The 23,275-nt window shown below is 41.3% G+C and overlaps 1 protein-coding gene across 1 annotated transcript; it reads right to left on the reverse strand.

The window, feature by feature from the left end:
* Positions 1–502: 502 nt before the first annotated feature.
* Positions 503–19,313, reverse strand: zfyve16 (zinc finger, FYVE domain containing 16; the record flags this gene model as incomplete). The annotated part of the gene is given in 15 exon segments (XM_037692452.1): positions 503–802; positions 2,610–2,786; positions 2,859–2,964; positions 7,033–7,195; positions 7,278–7,358; positions 7,474–7,624; positions 7,734–7,838; positions 9,110–9,192; positions 9,365–9,589; positions 9,676–9,831; positions 9,945–10,067; positions 10,530–10,746; positions 10,905–11,026; positions 11,115–11,291; positions 19,217–19,313. Coding segments are annotated over 15 exon segments (2,142 nt in total), but the record flags the coding sequence as incomplete, so codon positions are not given.
* Positions 19,314–23,275: the final 3,962 nt, after the last annotated feature.

Below are 23,275 nucleotides of genomic sequence, written 5' to 3' on the forward strand. Positions count from 1 at the left end.
AAGTTTTAGTTACATAAAAGAGAAAAGGTGACAGAACACTTGAAAATGTTATGTAGAGTTTGAATCTGACTGATGATCACCAGCATTAGAAAGCTTCTGAGACAGCAAGTCAAGGTGAAGAGGATCTGAACTGAAAAATAAAGCCGTCCTGCACGAGGATCTCTGTGTCTGTGTGGAAACCAGAATCTGAAATTAGACAAAATCATGAACTTTCTCACCCTCGCAGCAACAGAGGCAGCCGTGCATATGAAGGATCATTATAATAGCACCCGACTAATTCGCTTGTCGTTTCATTCAGTAAGCCCGTATTAAAATATAATAAATACATCCAGATGGGAGACATTTGTGAGAAACATTCAGTGAGAAGCTCCGAGCTGCAGGAGGCCAGCAGAGAGCCAGGAAGGCAGAGCAGAGGGATGGTTTGGTTCCTGACATGTTCCAGGTTTAGTGTTTGGCTTCATGTATTAAAGCAGCTTTGGTGAGCGCGACAAACAGACGTCCACTTTAAATTTAGCTCTACAACGCGTCCAGTCTCAGAGTGGGATCAGATTGAGGTCGGAGCGTTTTGAGTGACCAGAAAAACCAGCAGCTGCACCGTCTGGTTCAGTGTTTTAGTTCAATACTTGGGTGTTGCAGTCTTTTGTTAAATAACGTGCGTGATGTAGAAGATGAACTCCATGTCCATGGTGGTCTGAGGAACACTAGCACTACCTCCGTGGATGACTGGGATCAGAGCGCCGTCCATCTCGTTCATGTAGTGCTGAGGGAGGAGCCTGCCTCCAGAACCAGCCTGGTACTCCACCTGAGGAGCAGAAACAACTCAACACGTTTTCACAAGAGCACGAGACAATTCTCAATTTGAAATTATTCTCAAAGTTCAGGCCAGACCTCACCTGGCAACCTCCAAAATATATTGAATGATCAAACTCCTGAGTGTTTGGAAAGTTTTAATAATTTAAAAGAACGAAAACCAAATAAATACCATCATGTACCAGCTGAACATTGTGGCTATGTAATACAATGGCATTTAAAGACTTTTTTAAATAACCAATATGTTGGGAAAATATATGGTGTCATTTATTTAGCAAAAAAGGCTACTGTCCAAAATTTAAACATAAAATCAAAATCTTCCATAAAGTCAAGAGTAGTTATTACTTCTGAAGTAATATCTCTTCCAATCTATTGTTTCATGTAGGAAACATGTTAAAATGACACTTTACTTCCAGTTTTGAGGATTTCAGATAAAATTCTGAGCTCAGATACTCTGGAAGTCAAGGAGAGATTAGATGTGTGCACACTGCAGGGGATCTGAGTGAAAAGCACGAGTCGTAGAGCATATAATCTGATGTTTGTACCGTACAGGAAGTGGAAATAATAATTTGAATTTTATTTTAGTTTATACAGCTCAAAGGTTAGTGTGAGACATGGTCGCACACAGTTAAATAAACTGGGATAATGTGGACCCAAAACACTAAACTTAATCCGTGTTTGTGCAAAAATCTTTCTTGGGATCAACAAGAAATTCTGATTAAAATTCATAATTTAAAATCTAAATCTGGGGGCGTCTTGGCCTCGGGTGAAGGAGTTTACCAGTAAGTATCTGGGCGTCTTGTTCACGAGTGATGGTAGGATGGAGCGGGAGATGAATCGACGGACTAGGGTCTTGTCCTCGTTAATGCGAGTGTTGCTTCGGTTGGCAAGGGTGAAGAAAGAGTTGAGTCGAAAGGCAAAGCTTTTGATTTCCTGGTTTATCTACAATACGTCCCTCACCTGTGGACATGAGTTTTAGATCATGTTCGAAACAACGTGATCCCTGACACAAGTAGCTGAAATGAGCTTCCTTCATACGGCGCCCGGGCTCAGCCTTAAAGGAAGGGTGAAGAGCTCCGTCATCCGGGGGGAGCTCGGAGTAGAGCCGCTGCTCCTCCTCATCGAAATGAGTCATTTGAGGTGGTTCAGGAATTTAATTAGGATGTCTCCTGAATGCCTCTCTTTAGACGTTCTCTGGGCACGTCCCTCTGGTAGGAGGCCCTGGGGAAGACCAGAAGTCGCTGGGAGGGATGGTGAATCTGCTCTGGCCTGGAAATGCCTCAGAGTCCCCCCAGGAGGAACTGGAAAGTGTTGCTAGGAAGTCAAAGGTCTGTGCTTCTCTTCTGGACCTGTTGCCTCTGTGATCTGACTACTGACTAGAAGATGGTATAGTAAATTTAAATATTATTTTCATGGAGTGTGTTTAAGCTACAGAGATTCAGAGAGGGCTGGGTTTTCTCCCTTATTTTCTGACGGATGTGAAAGCAGAAATTCTTTGTAGTTTCTTTTCTAACTATGTCTATGCTTTATAAACGACTTGGACCAAAGGTCACAGCACACTATTCTTAACCAAACTGCATGTTTTAATGTTTCTATAGGTTTTTTTTTCAAAGCAGCCTGAGGAGTAGTGAATGCAAACTTGTAAAGGAAACTTAAAATTTCCTGTAGGAAATAAAACTGCATGTAAACCAAACTAACTCACAGTCTGAACTTTGACTGTACGGTCAGACGCAGTTTGTTGTGAAACTGAATCCAGAGGTTTTTAGGTCGTGGTAAGACGTGCAGGTTTTAGTTTTTACCATGTCAGCCTGAGTTGAGATGCGAAGCGAGAGGGAGTTGATGCCGCTGCAGGTAAGAACAGACAGGTGAGGAGTCAGAGCGCTGCAGGTGGCCAAAGCGATCTCCTTCTGAAACACGCTGCAGGACGACAGAACCGACGCCAGGCTGCAGTCAGGAGACTTCAGCTGGTAGAACACCTGCAGACAATTTCAGCTCAGGTCACACATCTGGAGTCGTAAAGGCTTTGTTTATTAAACATGACAATTCACCTCAGTGCATCTGATGGTGCGACCGTCAGACTTAAATTCAGCATCCTGCTGCATCTTTACACTGTGGACGCCATCCAGTGGTCTCCCATCGACGCCGCTAGTTCTGCTTCAGAAAATGACAGAAAATTTAATTATTCATAAAGTAATAAAACATTTTCAACTACTCAGTGACAGATCCTTTTTACAAGCAGAACTATTTTAAGCTCATATTCAGATAATAAAGACCTGTTTAAACAGCCCTCTTTCCAAAGCAAAATTGTCATTTAAAATGTCTTGAGAGCATCATATTAATCTAAACTGTACTACTTAAACGTGTTTCTAGATGTTAGCTTGCCAAACTCCCTCATTCATTCCCTCTGATTTAGTTACTGTTTGTTATTTTTTTATTAAACATTTTTTTCACTAGTGTCAGATCAGTGGCAACAAGAGAGCAACCCATGTTTGTTTGGTCAGCTTGTTCTTTCAGTCCTGATGAACATCACGTTGATTGCATCGTTTAAAAAGAGCTGCACTTCGGTAGGCTCTTAGTATCAGTCATTAATAACAATATTGAATAATTAATTATGTCATTGATTAATAAATAGTCAGTCATTCATGCTTTGACGTAGAATGTGCTAACATTATTTTCCTCTGATGTTTTCCTAGTTGTGGCTGATCGCAGCTTCAAGATGGAAGCAGTGATCACTGACTACTTCTTTGTTGTGTACGTCAACGTACATGTGCCAAAACGTCTGTGCCGCGACAGCTCCGACCAAAAAAATGTGCAATTATACCTCTAATGTACGCACAAACTGGTTTCTACATTGTTTGAAACAAACAAATGAGTCTTTGTTGCGCCTTTATTGTAAGTAAAACTTTTAGGGATGCATGATATTATCGGCATGGTATCGGTATCGGCTGATTTTAGCGTTAAAGTTTAATATCGAACATCGGCCATTCCATCAAAATAACATTGATATAAAAAGGCGCTGTTTTTGTATGACAACCCAGTGACAAGGATGCCTGCAGCGGCAGCACAACGTGATGATGTCACGTGCGCCTACCTGATCTCATGGTGGAGAGGAAAATTCAAAATGTCGGTAGTTAGGAAGGTTTATTTTCATTGGTGAGGATTCTGAAGATTTTTGACTACATTGAGCATTGCTACATTCATTCAACCTTTATTTATACAGGTTAGTTTCACTGAGCCTCGCGACATCGTCCCCAGTCAGAGATATTTTTCCGACATAGCCTTACTCGAGTTACAAGCCATCATTTCCGACATCATTGAGAAGCTAATAGCCAATAGTACTTGGGTGAGTTTTACCACAGACATCAAGTGTTAGCCCCGTTAGCATGATTAGTCTTACGGCACAATGGATAGACAAAAACTTTGAATTTATAAAGTCTGTCCTTCATGAACAAGAGTGCAGAAGATCCCACACTGCAGCTAGGAACCTGGAACAAGCCTCCACAAGTGAGACAGCATCGCATGTGACTAATGCTAATGAATAACATTTAACACTTTTCATTTAATATAAGTTAAAGTGCATATCATATGGCTGTTACTGAATATGTCACCAGCTCTTACAGTTGGTTGCACAATTTTTGTATCAAATCAGCCTAAATAAGAGGAATATGTTCTGACAAAGGAAAGTATATAAAAAATATCTGTATTTATATTGGTTATCGGCCAAATAAGTTTTAACATATTGGCATATCAGACATCGGCCAAAAATCCCATATCGTGCAGCCCTAAAAACTTTATTTATATAGCACTTCTCAAGATAAAAATCACAAAGTGCTTCAACAAACAAAATAACAAAATGCACAAAACAAATTTAAGCAAAAGCAGATTTAATTTTTTTTTAGCTGGCCTTTAAACGAAGTCACTGAGTCCACTGATCAGGTCGTTTTCACACCAGATAGTCTGGTAGACTCAGTTCAATTGGGGATCAAAATTCATAACATTTGTTTACATTTTCAGCTGGTGGGGTTCGCATTCACACTGCACTGAGTCAGTCGAGCCAACCTGCTCCCCCCCTCGCCTGTGGTGGCGCCGCACCAAGAACTACTGAAGGAAACAACACAAAACCCTCTGAAGAAGACACTGAACGCAACTTACTTCTGAAAATAAAACAAAAATCATGGAGTGGTGTCAAATTTTAATGGTAATTTTAATAAGATTTCTGTTTTGCCATTTTTCAACAATGGACTCAGCATGAGCGGAAGATGAGGCAGAAGACCATGGAGAATGTTCTGATACAGGCTCAATAATCCAGGTAGAAAAATCTAAAAAGTTAAGTTTGGTCCTCTGGACATTCAAAAAACAAAACAAAACAAAACAAACAAAAAAAGAAGAATGAAGAATGTTGTTTTTCACACGATGCGGATGAGACAGCTCTGTATGAGAAATGTGCGTTTGTTTTGGTTGTATTTACCCAGAATGCCCTGCGCTGTCAACCACTTCCTGCTTTTGGAGCGGTCTCTGGTCCGCTTGCATTCACAATGCATTCGAACCGTATTCCAGTTCACTTCAGCCCAAGGGCGTCAGAAGCATCCGCAATGTGGGGGGGACACAATGATGTCTAGGTGTGTGCGCACGCGTAAAAAAAGTGTACACTAAAAGCAGCATTTCACCTAGATTTGCTTTAATTCCACACATTTTAAGTATGTTTCTCACCAAGTTTGTGTAAATTCAGCTGCAGGTTTTAAAGACATTTTAACTTTAATACAGAGCATCAGGTCAGCACTATTTGTTTATAGAGAAATAAAAAACATCAGCACTGGACTTTTTTACTTGTGTTCAACACTCCTCATCTAAATGATGTTTCTCATGAAGCTTGAGGACAATAAGGTGTGGGGTTTTAAAGACATTTCAACTTTAATGCACCTGAACACACAGCGTCTCTTGCACCTGCAGCGTCTCACAGCGTCAGTTACTGCTGAGCTAAGATACAGACGTAGCGCTCCTCTCAAACATCCTCCTAACATGAATATATGTTGATGATCAAACCCCCCCCGGTCAACAACTGCCCGCAAAAACTCGCTAAACTGGCCAGTGAGCAACACAGAGGTGTCTCCACCTCCTCCACCTGTGCACGTTTTCTGCTGAGGCAGGAGGAGACGTAGAGGACAGAGCCCTATAAAGAGTCTCTCTCTATGGCACTGGAAGAGGAGAAACAGTGAGTTGGAGGTAACCAGGAAAACCTGGAGTGGAGTTTTATTAGATTGAGTATTCTCCTATTGATCAAGTGGAATGGATTCGTTCACGAAGAAAGAGAAACTGTGCCGCCTGAACTAATGTTTCATAGCAAAAGTGGGGGGTCCAAATGAACGTTTTTTTAATGTGGGGGGGACATGTCCCCTTCAAATATAATGGTTGCAACACCTATGCTTCAACCGGACCGAGACCTAGGTATTTAGTTGTACCAGAGTTCACTTTTTTGGTCCGCATCAGAGTTCGATTGCACATTCGCACCTCTCCAAACGAACCAGACTTTCTAGGCAAACGGGTTCTATTAAAGCGGACTAAACAGGGCTGGTGTGAATGCATCCTGAGAGTTTTGCCCCCTTTTCCATTAGTACCGGTACAGAACGGTTCGACTCGGCGCACAGAGGAAGGGAGTTCCAGAGTCTTGGAGACACAGAAGAAAAGGCTCCGTCCCTTTTAGTTTTGTCTGGGGGACAATCAGCAGGTCTTGATCACAGGACCTCAAAGCCCTGATCGGGGTGTAGGGATGTAAAAGTTCTGAGATGTAAATTGGTGTCTGTCCATGCAGAGTTCACCAAGTCAAAACCAAAACCTTGAAATCCACTCGATAATGAACTGGGAGCCAATGAAGTTGCTTTAGAAGTGGAGTTATATGACAAAACTTTGAAGATCCAGTCAGGAGTCTAGCAGCATTCTGTACAGACTGCAACCAGTCTAGGGAGGTTTTGGTTAAACATATATATAGAGCATTACAAAAATCCAGGCGAGAAGAAACAAAAACATGAATTAACATTTCCAATTCTGGAACAGATACAGAATGGCTCATGCTCATGACTGAGGTGTTGACAAGTATTTGTTAGAAAGCTTGTCTGGTCTCCGGTCACACTATTATTTATTGGACTTTCTCCAGTAAAACAAGAGCCAGAACTTGTCTGCTAATAGCATGTGCATGTAAACAGATTACACATGAGTGTGTGTTACCCAGAGTTGATGGGTGAAGTCCAGTCAACCCAGCGGATCGTGACGTTCTCTCTGACCTCCCCACCATCGTTCTTGCCGCAGGGTATGTGGAAGTCAGTCTTTTCTCTCAGGGCTGAGCGCAGAGACTCCATGGTCTCTGGAGGGATCTGAACCATTAACCCATCTGAAAATCAACAAAACAGAAACACATTTGAGACCTAATATATTTTCCCTCACCGACATACAAAAAGAGCTGAAATAGGTACCTTCAACGATGCTGGACTTGGCAATGAAGCCAGAGGAGGCTTTCAGCGCTCCATTAAACACAACAAAACTGGCTCCTGTCACTGTCAGAATAAACACCACCAAATAAAACTGATTAAAGATGCAGCTTTAAAGAATTATTTGAACTCCTCGTTGTTATTTTTTCTGAAACAGATGATGAGGATGAAGAACACTCACCAGTGCGAGTCATCTCCGGCATGCTGTTGGCCTGTGTCTGATAGTTTCCCTCCTCGTTCTGGAGACACACCAGGTGGGAGTCGGCCTGCTGGCTGAAACTTGCCCCGATGCTGATGACATGCTCGTTGGATGAATTTACCACCTTCTGCATCTGTATCAACAAAAACAGTCAGTGTTACACTGCAGCATGTTTGCAAGTTTTCCTTTGTGTGTGGTTTCAACCAGTTCCAGGTGAAAACTGATAAGTGAGATTCCCTCACCTCATTAAAGCTACTTTTGGGGATATCAATGTAGATGTGGCCCATCTCCATATGGATCCTCAGACCCTCCACCACTGGCAGGCTGTACTGATAGTTTCTTAAGTCCTGGAGGGCAAAAATGCACATCTGGAAATCTGGAATTTTCATCTTTCTTGTTCCTACTATGAATTGTTATGTAGAGTTTTTGTCCTACTTATATCAGTGTGCATTCAAAGCACCTGCAAGGCTGATGTGAGCAAATAACTATCCTGTAATCAGTTAGAGCCAATGTTCACTTATCAGATTGATTTTTGGTGATCAGATGCACTGAGGTACTCTCAATAAATAATAATAAATCAGCCCGTGTTAAAACTGTTGTGGAGTGAATTTTTTTTTTAATTCTGTAGTAAAATATCCTAAGTTGCTATCCAAGAGGTTTTGTTTGTAAAGACAACGGCACAGTGGATCAGTTGGTAGAGCTGCCGCCTCTCAGAGAGAAGCTCGCCGGATCGAATCCTGGCCCGGGACCTTTCTGGGTGGAGTTTGCATATTCTCTCCGTGCATGCGTGGGTTTACTCCAGGTACTCCAGTTTCCTTCCACAGACCAAAAACATGCATGTTAGACTGATTGGTGACTCTAAATTGTCCCTAGGTGTGAGTGAGAGAGTGAATGGTTGTTTGTCTCATTTGTCTCTATGTGTCCCTATGATGGACTGGAGACCTGTCCAGGTTGCCCCCTGACTCTCGCACAGTGATTGCTGGACATCGCACAGTGATTGCTGGACATGGGCATCAGTGACCCCCATGACCTTACTGTGGCTGTGGCTGAGTGGTTAGAGCAGTCGTCCTCCGATGCAAGAGTTGGGGATTCGAATCCACCAGCAGTCACATGCCGAAGTGTCTATGGGCAAGACACTGAACCCCTCATAGCCTCCAATGTGTGTCCAATTGGTGTATGAATGTGATAAAGCTCTGATTAGTCTCTTTAGAATGATTTATTCAATTAGCTTTGTAGAGATCTAGTAGAGTGCTGTATGAATGGGTAAATGAGGCACAGGTTGTAGTGTAAAGAGCTTTGAGTATCTTGTTTAGATAGAAATGTGCTATATAAGTACAGTCCATTTACCATTTACCATGACCCAAAAAGGAAGAAGCGGGTAAAGATGATGGATTGTTCGTAAAGAGAGTTTTTGTGCAGTGTTAGACACAGTAATAAGTGTTTGTTTATCCGTGTACGTACTAGTTCACTGCAGTTTGAGGAAAAACCCTTATTAAAAGAAATAATATACAACAGGTTCTCAGTGGAATTGAGAACATGAGTAAGACTCTTTTGGGTCTTGAAATTATTCATGAAGATGTAAAAGATGAGTACAACCTGTCTTTACTGCGGCACTTACAGCCAGTAAATTCATAATGGTGTGCCCCGTCTCTCGATACACAGAGTTCCGAAAGCGAACACTTAACAATGTAGTTGGATACACTGGAAAACAAAGATCATTAGTTTATTTCACAAATTATTACATTTGTGTAATAAATAATTATAGTAAACAACGTGAACATTTTCTACCCATAAAACTAAGTGCAGCCGAATGAAGTCATGACATGAAAACAGAAGCACAGCTGTAGCACAGGTACAACAGTGAACTACACACCATCGTATTCAGAGCCGAGCCGAAGAAGCAGTCTGAGTGGGAAGACTTTGGCCCATGGTACCTCCAGTTTCTGGATGAGAAGGCCAAACAGGAAAGACTGTGGGGGGAGTGCGAGGCCGTCCAGAGACTGACAGGTGGGAGGGAAGAACAGCATCCCTGCATGATCTTTACTGCCCAGAAAACTGGTTGTGAATGTCACGTTATCCAGCTCCTCCACAAATTTCCCTGGAGCAGACAATGAGTTTTACAGTCTGAATGGTTGAACAAAAGTATTTTTAAAGCAACAGAAACATCCTGTCTGTACCGCCTACCTTTCTGGGCATCTTGGTAAATGCTGAGATAAAGTGAGAAGAGGTCCCTTGGGAGAGTTTTTTCTCCTGGCAAACACTCCAACAGAAACACCAACTCTTTCTGTCCCAGAGCCTGCAGCCCGATGGAGCCCAAGCACCAGCACTGCCTGTTGGAGTCTGACAGGTGAAAGAAACGCGCAAAAATAATTCAATGGTTTGAAGAAGGGATGTCAAGACTCTTTGTTAAACAATGAACAGCATGCATGCAAGGAGCTTCGTCTTCTACGCACAAGTGACCAGTTTGACGTTGACCAGCAGGTTGGCATTCAGGACAAATGTTAGAGGACGAGGACCTCCCTCCTCCAGTAGGTGCAGGATCTGGCAGGGGGCTGGACTTTCTTCAACCAAAACATCTAAACACAGAAAGCTTTAGGTCAAAGTCTCGGGCACACAAATCCACAAAAGTTCAGCACAAAACCTTTGAGATGCGTAAAGAGAAAAAGAAAAACGAGTTTTTTTTTCTGTAGAAGTGATGTCAAGGTAACACAGAACTCTTGATTTTTAAAATCTTTTTTATGTTAGCAGTTGGCAGAAGGAACAACGCTCACTGTTCAAAATACTTTGATTACCTACTAATACAAGAAACAGTGGCTGGTTGGGCTGGTCAAAATGGAAAAAAATATCCTCCAAAAGATGTTAGCAAAGAAGGACGAACTCGTGGTTGTTTTTGGGCAACACTCTTTACATACAACACCAAGCCACAACATTATGACCATCTGCCTTACGTAGTTGGTTTGACTGATGCAGGTTTCCCAAAAACTATTTTCATATTTTGCTTCTGAACTAAAGCAAATGAACGAGTGAAAGACACACACCATCTCCTCCATCCTCTTCAGTGCTGATGAGCAGTGGAGGTAACTCATCCTCGCTGTCTGGCAGCAGACTTGGGATCCTCTTTACTGCAGAACCAAGTCCAGAAAGCAACCTGTAATCCCAGGGTCCTGACACTGGAGGTCGGACCATCTCTACAGCTCCAGAGGCATCAGGAGCAGAAGAACTGCAAACTCCAGGGTCTGACCCAGATGAGCCAGGCTGAAATCAAACAAACGGCTTCTCTTACACTGATCCCAGTCGACCTCTACAGACAGATTTCTATTTCCGACAATAAATAAATGTTTACACTCATCACAAGTTTAAACCGTCTAAAACAAGAGGCTTTAGTTTGACAGTTGTGTGAAAGTTTTTCTTACCGTTTCTGGATCTGAACTGAACTCCTGGGAGTTCCTGCTGCTCAGCTTGGTTGTGTCTGCCACCTCTCCGTTGGGCAAGATGCCGTCAGCGAACCACACCCGCTTCTGTTCACGTGGACACGCTGATAACAGATTAAAACATGGAGAGTTCAGGAAAACAAGCCAAGATTCAAAGTAGAGATGAGGAACAGAACCTTTGAGCGCTCATACCATCGTTGTTCGGCTGTTTGAGAACGGACACGGGGACCATGACTGTTGGTGGTGGAGAGTTCAGAGTGCCAGCAGCTTGAGCCTGCTGCAGAGGAGGGATGGTGCTGCAATACTCAGACGGGACGTTGGGGTTTGGACTGGGACCCGTAGGACTCATCGACCGATCATCGTTCTGGGCTAAAACAGAGATGCATTTGGAAGTTTCCTTTTAAAACTTAATTTAATTTAATGCTCTTACAAAATAAAATATAAGTGAGATTTTTTCCTAAACTAAAATCTTTAGATTTACACTCTGAATGTCTTTGGTGGCTTAGAAAATACAATGAGGTCTGTTGGCTTTTATGAAACCACTTGAGACTGAAATATTACAGAAAGTTTTAGTAAGATGGACAGTGTGTTGAAGCCTCTGGTGTGCCTCACGGTAGTAACAAAGTCAGACTGGCTGAACTGTGAAAAGGTAAGTCATGGTGCTGTGGTTCAGTGATTTGATGAACAGATGACAATAGTGTGCGACTGCCTGCTCTCGGGACTAAATAACAACAAACAGATTCATTACCAAGGGAAGATCAAGAGCAAAACTGCAAACACTCGATGGAGAACGGAGAAGTCGATCGCAATGCCCATACAAAAGCTTTGTGGCTAGGCCTGTCACAATAACACATTTTGCTGGGCGATTAATTATCTAAGAAATTATTGCGATAAACGATAATATTGTTTGAAATTTGACAATGATTAGTAATTATTGTCAGGTTTTAGAATAAATTTTTAATTTGTTTTGCATGTAGTACCTTTTTTCGACCACTGGATGGCAGTATAAGACTGAACCGAAGGATGTATGGTGAGGGAATGAGCAGCGTGTCTCTTTAAGAAAAATGGGAGAGGGGCCCCTTGACATGACACGGGCTGTCTCTCTTCGGTTCTCAAAATGGCGGACACTCGGTGTGGTTCTTTAGAATAGCATTTTTCACACAAAACTTAATGAAAAAAAAAAATCAGTACACAAATTCTCAGCTTCTTTTTGCAGAGAAAAACTTTTTACACAAAGGCACGGGTTTCAACCGTGAATTTTGGAGCTTTGACAAAACAGGTTTTTTTTCTCTGAGGTCGGCCTTTTAGCTTAGTTCGTAGCTTAGCTTCTCAGCTGAGCTGCTTTTAACGATCCAAAAAATGTGATTTTGGACGGCTAAAATGGATTTTAAAGAGAAAAGAGAAAGGGAGGGGTCAGTGAAGAGCACCGGAGTTGAAGCTTTTTGTCATCCAGTGTCTTCAGTAGAAAGAGACATGAAGAAACGATAAAGCCGATAAATGAAAATAAGGTAGATAATTTTCATTTACCATGCGATTAACGGATTTATTGTTTGCGACAGGCCTACTTGTGGCTTTTGTAATGAGTAATTTGGGTCTGAAATGTACCAAAGCACCTGGAACTTAAGTGTGACCTGAATTTACCAAATCACAGTACTGAAGCATATTTCCACAGCAGCACCTCATCTGAAAATAGGTTCATTAGAATGTTCATTTGAATGAAAACATTTTTAAACAGGCTCGTAGATAAGGTTTTACTGCATCTGGACTTACTGCTTCCACAGCAGAGATGAATGAAGGACTTTCAGCAAAGCTTTATGACTAAGAGGTTTTCTCCGTGCCTTCTGGTTGCACTCGCAGGAAGTGCTGAAGCAGCATTAGTCTGCACAATATTGATTAAACATCATATAGCTTTATTGATCAGGTGGGTACTGACAACAACATCGTGGCTCAGAAAAGCACAGAATCACAGCCACATGAGATTAAATCATGTCACAGAGACATCACAGCCATTTAGACTCTTGTTATCAAAGATGGAAACAGAAAAGCACAAAAACATGAACATGCACAATCAGTTGTGCAGAAGAGACTGAGGTTGCACTTTGAGGGAAATACTTCAAAAACAAGCAAAAAATAAACATTTGTAATCCCAGCGATGCCTTCACGTGCACACAAATTCAAGATCAATGTACAAACTTGAAGCATCTGCACATATTCTGAACACAAAAGCAGAACAAAGTTGTAAAGCAGCCTCCTCTTACCTCACCATCACGGTCTTTGCTCAACCAGTCGACATAATAACCAGTCTGTTTCTCACACTGAAACCACACCAGTCCCCAGAGCTTATTTAGAGGCTTTGATTTGCAGGAGTGTGTAGTTAGCATTCATAGGCTGTTAGCTGCAGGCTGCTGTTTGGGTGAGTGTGTGTGTGGAGCCCCTCCATGTTGACGTAAGAAGGGCGAGGAGATCGCGACACACTGCGCCTCAGCAACTGCAAGCTCCAAAAGTAAACCACCTCTTTGTTTTAAATTCGTACTGTGTGTGAGCATCACATGTCCACTGTGTTGGGCAGGTCCTGGGTCATCCAACAAACACACACACACACACACAACAGCAAGGACTAAAGCGCTGCAACTCTCCTCCCTCTCGTGTCCTCTCCATCCCTCTCCTGTCTGAGCTGCAGTCTTTAAATATGAAGAGGTGCTTCTGAACGTCATCAGAGCCACAGAGATAAATACGTTCTTTTGTTTTGACACGGAGATGTTTCAGTAAAAGCTTTAGCATTTAATAGACATTAAGGAATGACCCCAACTAGGGGTGGGCGATGTGGCTCACATATAATATTGTGACACTTCAGAGCATTCAGACGATAACGATAAATTTTGTGATATAACAACAACAAAAATACAAAAAAAAAAAAAAACAGAAATCATTGTGATTCATTTGACAAAATTAACTTAACATGTTGCTTTGCAGTATTATATAAAAACTAAGAAAAACGGTTAATTTGACTGAAATTACTTTATTTAATAAAGTATTCAGACTCAAAATATAAAAATAAAAATGATCCTTCTGTTATTTAGATTGAAAAAGTCTGCACAAAATATATAACATACATACATATTATATATATATTATATATATATATATACATACATACAAACCGGATTCCAAAAAAGTTGGGACACTAAACAAATTGTGAATAAAAACTGAATGCAATGATGTGGAGATGCCAACATCTAATATTTTATTCGTAATGTAACATAGATGACAGAACAAAAGTTTAGTCTGAGTAAATGTAACATTTTAAAGGAAAAATATGTTGATTCAAAATTTCACAGTGTCAACAAATCCCAAAAAAGTTGGGACAAGTAGCAATAAGTGGCTGGAAAAAGGAAATTGAGCATATAACGAACAGCTGGAAGACCAACAGCTTCTACCCTGAGGCTGTTAAGACTCATGAATCTCTAACCAGAATAATCACTGAAGAATCACGTCATGTTGCTGCTGATCTGTTTCATGTGGATGTGTTCATTCGTGCTCATCTGCTCACACGGACTCATGCTCATGTTCGTGCTGCTGTTCGACGTAATGTTTTTATGCTATTAATGCTTAGTATATTTTAGTTTATGTTTTTCTTAGTTCATATCTTAGATCTTATTACTGTTTTTCTTTTACATTTTATTGTTGGATGTAACTGGGACCCTGTGTATATAATGTCGCTCCACCACATGTACCACATGAGGTGCGAATGACAATAAAGAATCTCTGACTCTGATATACGACAATCCGATTCGATAGAGACACACAGTGCACGGAGAAAAGCACTGGAGGTGGGTTGTGTATGTTTGTGGAAAACAGCTGGGCAGCAAACATCACGATCCGTCAGGCTAACAGTTCGAAACACAAGGAGATAATGACTGTACCCTTTCGCCCTTGCTATGTGCCCCTTGAGTTCGGACAGATCACTGTTATTCTGGTTTACGTGCCTGGCCCGGACGTCACTTTAGCAGCTGAGCACATAAGTGACAGCTACACCAAGGCGCAACGTCACTCCGCGGACGACCCCATTTTTCTACTTGGTGACTTTAATGGTTGTGATATTCCCACTTATCTCCCAAATTTAGAACAATATGTGACCTGTCTGAGTCCGACACGGAAAGACAAGATTCTTGATAAATGCTTTGGTAACTTGGAGGGTGCTTACGTGGCCAGATGTTTAACACCCCTCGGCCAGTCTGACCATAACGTCATTCACCTGCTGCCAAAACATCAGCAGAAACTGAAAAGGGAAAAGCCTACTGTTAGGAACGTCCAGTGCTGGACAACACTCTGCTGATGAGCTGAGGACTTGTTTTGAACTGACTGACTGGACATTGGTCTTCAGTGAGGAGGTCTCTGCCAACAATTCTGAACTGCTGAACTTTACAATCACCAGTTATATTAAATTTCGTGTGGACAATATTATCAAAACAAGAACAGTCAGATTCTACCCTAACAACAAACATTGGGCCAATAAAGAAATCATGTATCTTCTAAACCAAAAGAAAGCAGCTTTAAAAGGAGGAGATATGAAAAAGAAGATGGAACTAGAGAAGGAAATAAGTTGTATAATTAGAAAGTTGGGCAGCACAGAGGTGCAACTGGTAGAGCTGCTGCCTCTCAGCGAGCAGGTTACCCTGGTTCAAGTCCCAGTCCGGAGGTCTTTCTGGGTGGAGTTTGCATGCTCTCTCCGTGCATGCGTGGGTTTTCTCCGGGTGCTCCAGTTTCCTCCCACAGACCAAAAACATGCATGTTAGACTGACTGGTAACTCTAAATTGTCCCTAGGTGTGAGTGAGAGAGTCAATGGTTGTTTTTCTCCATGTGTCCCTGTGATGGACTGGAGACCTGTCCAGGGTGTTACCCGCCTCTCGCCCAGTGACGGCTGGACATGGGCACCAGTGACCCCCGCAACCCGAAAAGGAAGAAGCGGGTAAAGATGATGGATGGATGAAGAAAGTTAAAATAAATTATAAAGATAAAAGTTGATGCAAGAGATGCCTGGCAGGGACTGAACACGATAATGGGGAGGAAACAAAAAGATTCCCTTCAGCACACTGACCCTTTTGGTCTCGCAAATAAACTAAATGTTCATTATTCAAGATTTGACATCCATGACTTCAGTGATGAGATTGACTCTTTCTGTGCAGCCTTGACACCAACTTCTGTGGAATTGCAGGTGAAGGAAGTCATTTAAATTTTTCAGAAAATCAATTCCTCATAAAGCAGCTGGGTCAGATGACATTAAAGGAAGGGTGTTAAAAGAATGTGCCACACAGCTGGGTCCTGTGTTCAAACAGATGTTCATGTTGTTCCTTAATACTAGCTTTGTCTCAAGCATGGGAAACACCAACTATTGTCCCTGTGCCCAAAACAACAAATGCAAATGCACTGATTTTTTTATACCAATAGCCCTCACATCTGTATTTTAAATGTATGGAACATCTGGTGTGTAGGGAACTCATGTCTTTTACAGCTGAACATATGGACCCCATGCAGTTTGCCAATAGGACTAACCGAGGGGTAGAGGATGCCACTTGACAATCCAAAGACATATGTTTGCATATTATTCACGGACCTTTCATCTGCTTTTAATATGGCTCAGCCACATATTCATTTAAAATGCCTATGTGATCTAAATGTCAGCAGCCACCTTGTGTTGTGGATTAGAGAGTTTTTGAGAGAAAGAACCAGAGTCTGTGTTGATGACACTATCTGACTGCAGGGTTCTGAACACTGGCGTTCCACAGGATTGGATTCAAGGACTCAATGTTCTTTATTTGTCATTCGAACCACATGTGGTACACGTGGTGGAACAAAATTGTGTACACAGGGTCCCAGTTACATCCAACAAAAGTATTAAAATGTAACAGAAAAACAGTAATAAGATCTAAGATACGGACTAAGAAAAATGTTAACTAAAGATACACTAAGCACTAGTAGTATATAAACAATATGTCAAACAGCAGCACGAACATGAGTCTGTGTGAGCAGATGAGCATGAAGGAACACATTGTGGGCCATCTCCACTTTTATTCTCTTTAGACATGAACGAGTTGCAACATAACAACATAAGCATAAGCTCTGGAGAACCGAACAACAGTGTTTCTCCTACGGTTAACCAAAGAGGGTGCCACACCCTGTCAACAGAAGCAAGCACCCTGCCTACTGAAATGTCCTTCACCCACAGAAACACCCCTTTCTGCCCCACCGATGAACAATAAACATGTCACTGTAAAATAAATATTAAGATCCTTGAAAATGTACGATATCTCGCTCTACAAAATTGACAGCTGCTGCTGATAATGACTTCATAACTCTTCATGTCTTATGATGCTGGATTCACACAGCTGAATCAAATAAGGAGGTCATTAGCAGGACTTTGGAGAACTTGACTGCACTGAGAAGCTAATTCAGTCATATGATTCAGCTGTGCGGCATCAGAGACGCATCTAAAAGTTGCAGGACTCCGGCTCTCGAGGTCTGGAGTTTGACACCTCATGTGTTGATTAGGGGTGCACCGATAAATCGGATTTATCAGCCCCGATATGCTTAATTTTGGGAAATCGGAAGATACTTGCACGAGAAACCGATTTTACCAATGTTTTTTTGTTTTAACAATTGTCTAAACTTCATTTATATTTCAGAGCACTACCTCACGGCCAATTAAAAAAGTTTGGATTGTTCTAGGATACTGTTCAAGGGTATGTTTTACAATAAAATAAGATTGGATAATTGAAGGTCATTGTGACCTTATAACACCTGACGGTGTCGCTTATAAAACAAAATCGGTATCGGCCAAAATTAGAATCGGCAGTTCAGGCTTTTTTAGAAATCGGTGATCGGCCAGAAAACTGCAATCAGTGCACCCCTAGTGTTGATGTTGTGAAATGACTCTAGCCTCCTACTCATAAAGTTATTGAGAAGGCTGAAGTCCTCAATGAATATCGTAATATTTGCCTTCTACCATCTCCAGATCCACCCCTTTGTGTTTGTTCTTTGTGTTATTAGTGTCACCATTTCAAAACCATAAACCTTCCCCTTCAATCTCCTAACTATCACCAGGGTCTCACTGTCCTTATGTCCTGCACTTCCCTCACTTATTCACCACTTTAGTTCCTCAGGGTCCCTCTTGCCACCTTATGTTATTGAATTTGTTTCATTCTTTTACGCACAATCATGTAATGGTTTTATTTTTCATTTATTTTTGAAACGTTAACTTTTATTATCAAGGCAAATTGTCTTGAACATCTTGAACTACAACTTTGCTGCTTGATTTACATAAAAAGAGGAATCCAAGCAGCTAGAGTTTGCCGGTGACACAATCGGGTTTATTAAACTTTTGCAGTTTCAGATTTTGTGGTAACAATTCACATTGTGTTTAAAGCACAGAGTGATCACATGCATCTTAATTCTGAAAAGACTTGAACAACAGCCTTGTGACAAAAAGGACAACAAATAAAACATTTCTGTTTAAGAAAAACATGAACAGACTGAAAATGTGCAGGAAGTACAAGAACTGGACAGCAAAATGTAAATACTGACTCTTCAAATATCTTTAATGTTCTAACATATATAAGTGTTCTCCAATGTACATTGTAAACACACAAACACAAATGTAAATAATTGAGGCAACAAAAACATTTGTTTTACTGTCTAAGATTGTATATGCAAGTTTCTGCATATAGTGATGAACACTTTTATTTATGCATTTCTGCATAATAAAATATATTTTTAGAACTAGTGTGCAGAATTCAGGCACTGTAACTGTTCCAGTAGTTTTTTTTGTCTTTTTAAAAAATTCATACAATTCCTGTGTTTTAAATGTCGCAATAAATTTGTTATTCCAAAACTCTTGGTGGTTCTTCCTTTTTAGCTTATTTCCAACTTAACACTTTTTTATAATTTGTGAGCTTCAGAGATGTGACTAACTTTCTGTATAGCTCCATTCTGAAAGCATGTTTGGTGTGTGAGTGTTTCTGGCTGCCTGCGTCACTTACAATAATCAGTCATACCAAAAACTGGGTGATTCAGTCAAAAAGTCGATGCCCATCAAAGCTGCCATATTTGTTCTAAGATGTTCATTGTACATTTACATCTCGGGCATATGGAAGTGGCTATATGCTGCTTCATGTTTAGGGGTTTTATTGTTTTAGTTTTATAGACTGAGGAGTTTAGGAAGACCAGAAACCTCCGAGTTGAAGTCTGATTTAAACACAGGATTTATCTATCAAAGCAGACAAAAGCAGGCCCTTACCTTTGTTTATGAGAATATAGCAGAAGACGCACACACGAGCCTCTTTTCCCAGGTACTTGAGCTTGCATTTTTGGTTGCAGCATGGAGTGCAGTACACCTGTCACAAAGCAGAGAACAGTGATGATGGCGCTGGTTTACGTCCACCCACACAGGAGCAGCAGATCATGCTGCATGTGCTGTAAACTTTAACACGCTGAACGGACGTCTCTGATTCTGCTTTTAATCGCTGCTCCTCAAAACTCCTAGCTGAACTGCAGCTTCAAGATCCACGGCTCAGTGGAGATCTACAGAAGAGCTGGAAAAAGAACTGCTGACTCATGCTCTGTATCTCCATGAATCCAATGAGCTATTTTTAGTCCAAGGACGTAATCTGCTGTTTCAACAAATCTGGGACACACACACACACGCCCGCATCAATACAAAAACTGACTTCAGTTGCAGGAAAACTGCCCGTTAGGTCTCAATTATTAATTTAAGCAATTACACAATTTTTAGGCACCATAGAGTTTGATTATATTCAGAGGGCTGTGATGTCATTACTAAACAGTTATCCATGCATTTCAATTATACTAAAACTGAAATAACTATGGCGTTTCTTACATAATTAAATGTTGTTTGGAATATTCACAAGAGTGCCATAACAAGTCAAAAACCCCTACTGATCATTAATCTGTTGACCAACACACATATGCTAATCCAACATGTTTAGGATCGTGTTCATCACAATTTATACACAAACCAAATGCTTTATAAAGTCAGAACTAAAGACGCTCATGATAACTTCCACTATTATTGACAGAACACCAAAATCTATGCTCAATAATCCAGGTAATAATCCAACACTGTTCAGTCAGGTCATATGGATTTATTTTTTTTTTTTTTTTGATGAGACGTTTCATCCTTCATCCAAAGAACTTATTCAATCTGAGGAGCCACCAACAAACTGAGTCCCACAAACAGCACACGCCCACAGTGGAAAAAAACAATTTGATGGTGATAAGACAGCATCCAGGGCCCACCCTCTTCCCCGTCAACTCCTCTGAGGTAGGCCTCACAACTGAAAGATGTATTATCAGGGTTTTGCAAAAAGAAAAAAAAAAGAACATGTGAAAACCCACAGCTTTAACGCAGAATATTTACATTACAGGAAGCTACGGTAACTCTGCTAGGACAAATGGAAACACATAGCAACTACGCTGCTCACTCTTTGAAAGGGGCAACACAGTTAAACAAAAGCAAATAAAATTTTTAACATTTGAAAATTAATTCAGCCGGTAGTAAGTCGGACCCCCTCAGGGTTCGGGAGTTGGACTCCATCAGGGCTGCCTGTTGTCACTGATTCTGTTCATAACTTCTATGGACAGAATTTCTCGGTGCAGCCAGGGGGCGGAGGGCTTCCAGTTCAGTGGCCTCAGGATTACATCTTTGCTCTTTGAAGATGATGTGGTCCTGTTGGCATCATTGTGCCGTGATCTTCAGCTTTACTGGGGCGGTTTGCAGCAGAGTGTGAAGCAGCTGGAATGAGAATCAGCACCTCCAAATCTGAGGCCATGGACCTCAACCGGAAAAGGGTGGATTGCTCTCTTCAGGTCGAGGTTGAGGTTCTGCCTCAAGTGGAAGGGTTCAAGTGTCTGGGGGTTTTGTTCACGAGTGAGGGAAGAATGGAGCGTGAGACTGACAGATTGGTGCGACGTCTGCAGTATTGCGGAATCTGTGCCGGTCCGTTGTGGTGAAGAGAGAGCTGAGCTGTAAGGCAAAGCTCTCCGTTTACCAGTCAGTCTACGTTCCTACCCTCACCTATGGTCATGAGCTCTGGGTCATGACAGAAAGAACAAGGTTGTGGATACAGACAGTCGAAATGAGTTTCCTCCACAAGGTAGTTGGACTCTCCCTTAGAGATAGGGTGAGAAGTTCAGATATCTGGGAGAGACACAGAGTAGAACCGCTACTCCTCCACATCGAGAAAAGCCAGTTGTAGTGGTTCAGGCATCTGGTAAGGATGCTCCCTGGGCGCCTCCCTAGGGAGGTGCTTTGGGCATGTTCAACTGGGAGGGGACCCTGGGGAAGACCCAGGACATGCTGGAAACACTATGTCTCTCAGTTGGCCTGGGAACACCTTGGGGTCCTCCCAGAAGAGCTGGAAGAGGTAGCTGTGGAAAGAGATGTCTGGGCCTCCCTGCTCAAGTTGCTGCCCACACAACCTAACTTCGGAATAAGTGGAAGATAATGGATGGATGAATGAAAATTAATTCCATGTCTGCAATGTGATGCATCAACAAATACACTTTACCTCCCTCATCAATCAGTGGCACATGATTGTTATCATTGTCATCATTGTTATGCTGATGACACACAATTATATTTGTCCATTAAACCCAATGAATCCAATCAGCTACTTAGACTACAAGCATGTCTTAAAGACATAAAAACCTGGATGATCCTTAATTTTCTCCTGTTGAACACAGACAAGACTGAGGTTTTGGTTTTTGGACCTGAGCACCTTAGGAATGCATTTTTCAGTCTTTCTCCCTCCTTAGATGGCATTAATCTGTCCTCCAGCTCTAATGTTAAAAATCTTGGTGTTATTTTTGATCAGGACATGTCTTTTATCCCCCACATTAAAAACGTTACTAGAACTGTTTCCTTCCATCTGCGTAATATCACTAAAATTAGAAACATCTTATCTAAAATGATGCAGAAAAACTGGTCCATGCATTTGTCACGTCTAGACCGGACTATTACAATGGTTTATTATATGGGTGTCCAAATACTTCTTTAAAATGTCCAACAATTTTCAGTCAGGTCATCTGGACAATTTCATTTTTTTGTGCTGAAACGTTTCACCTTACATCGAGAAGGCTTCATCAGTCAAAGAAATACACAACATAAACATGATTCTTCCCCCAACAGCTTACTCCAAAGTGGAACAAACCAGTTATGTTGATGCTAAGATGAAGGTGAAACATTTCAGCACAAACAAAAAAGAAATTGTCCAGATGACCTGACTGAAAATTGTTGGATTGTACACCTGGATTATTGAGCACGGACTTTGTTGGTTTCTTTAAAACGTCTTCAGTTGATCTAAAATGCTGCTGCCAGAGTCTTAACTGGAGTTAGTAGGAGAGATCATATTACTCCAGTTTTAGTTTCTCTCCATTGGCTCCCTGTCAAATCCAGAATAGAATTCAAAATCTTACTTCTAACCTAAAAAGCTCTCAACAACCTGGCTCCATCTTATATTACAGATTTTATTGTTCCATAATTTCCTAACAGAGCACTTCGCTCTCAGGCTGCAGGTTTACTTGTGGTTCCTAGAATAAAAAAAATAAAAAAAACAGAATGGGAGGCAGATCTTTAAGTTATCAGGCTCCTCTCTTGTGGAACCAACTTCCAATCTCTGTCCGTGAAGCTGACACATTATCCAGTTTTAAAACTAGGCTTAAGACTTTCCTTTTTGATAAATCCTATAGTTAGGGTCGGCTTGGGTTTCCTGAGCTGTCCCTTAGTTATGCTGCAATAGGCTTAGACTGCTGGAGGACAAACTGACCACACTTTTCACTCTACTACTGTCTTTACTTACTCTGCTCAATCTGTTTTGTACAAACCGAATTCCAAAAAAGTTGGGACACTAAACAAATTGTGAACAAAAACTGAATGCAATGATGTGGAGATGCCAACATCTAATATTTTATTCAGAATAGAACACAAATCAAAGATATAAAGTTTAATCTGAGAGAATGTATAATTTTAAGGGAAAAATCTGTTGTTTCCAAATTTCATGGCGTCAACAAATCCCAAAAAAGTTGGGACAAGTCAATTTTTACCACTGTGTGGCATCCCCCCTTCTTCTTACAACACTCAACAGACGTCTGGGGACAGAGGAGACCAGTTTCTCAAGTTTAGAAATAGGAATGCTCTCCCATTCATGTCTAATACAGGCCTCTAACTGTTCAATCGTCTTGGGCCTTCTTTGTCTCACCTTCCTCTTTATGATGTGCCAAATGTTCTCTAAAGGTGAAAGATCTGGACTGCAGGCTGGCCATTTCAGTACCCGGATCC

This window comes from Nematolebias whitei, chromosome 18, assembly GCF_014905685.2.
Source record: "Nematolebias whitei isolate Nwh7 chromosome 18, NemWhi1, whole genome shotgun sequence".
NCBI lineage: Eukaryota > Metazoa > Chordata > Actinopteri > Cyprinodontiformes > Rivulidae > Nematolebias > Nematolebias whitei.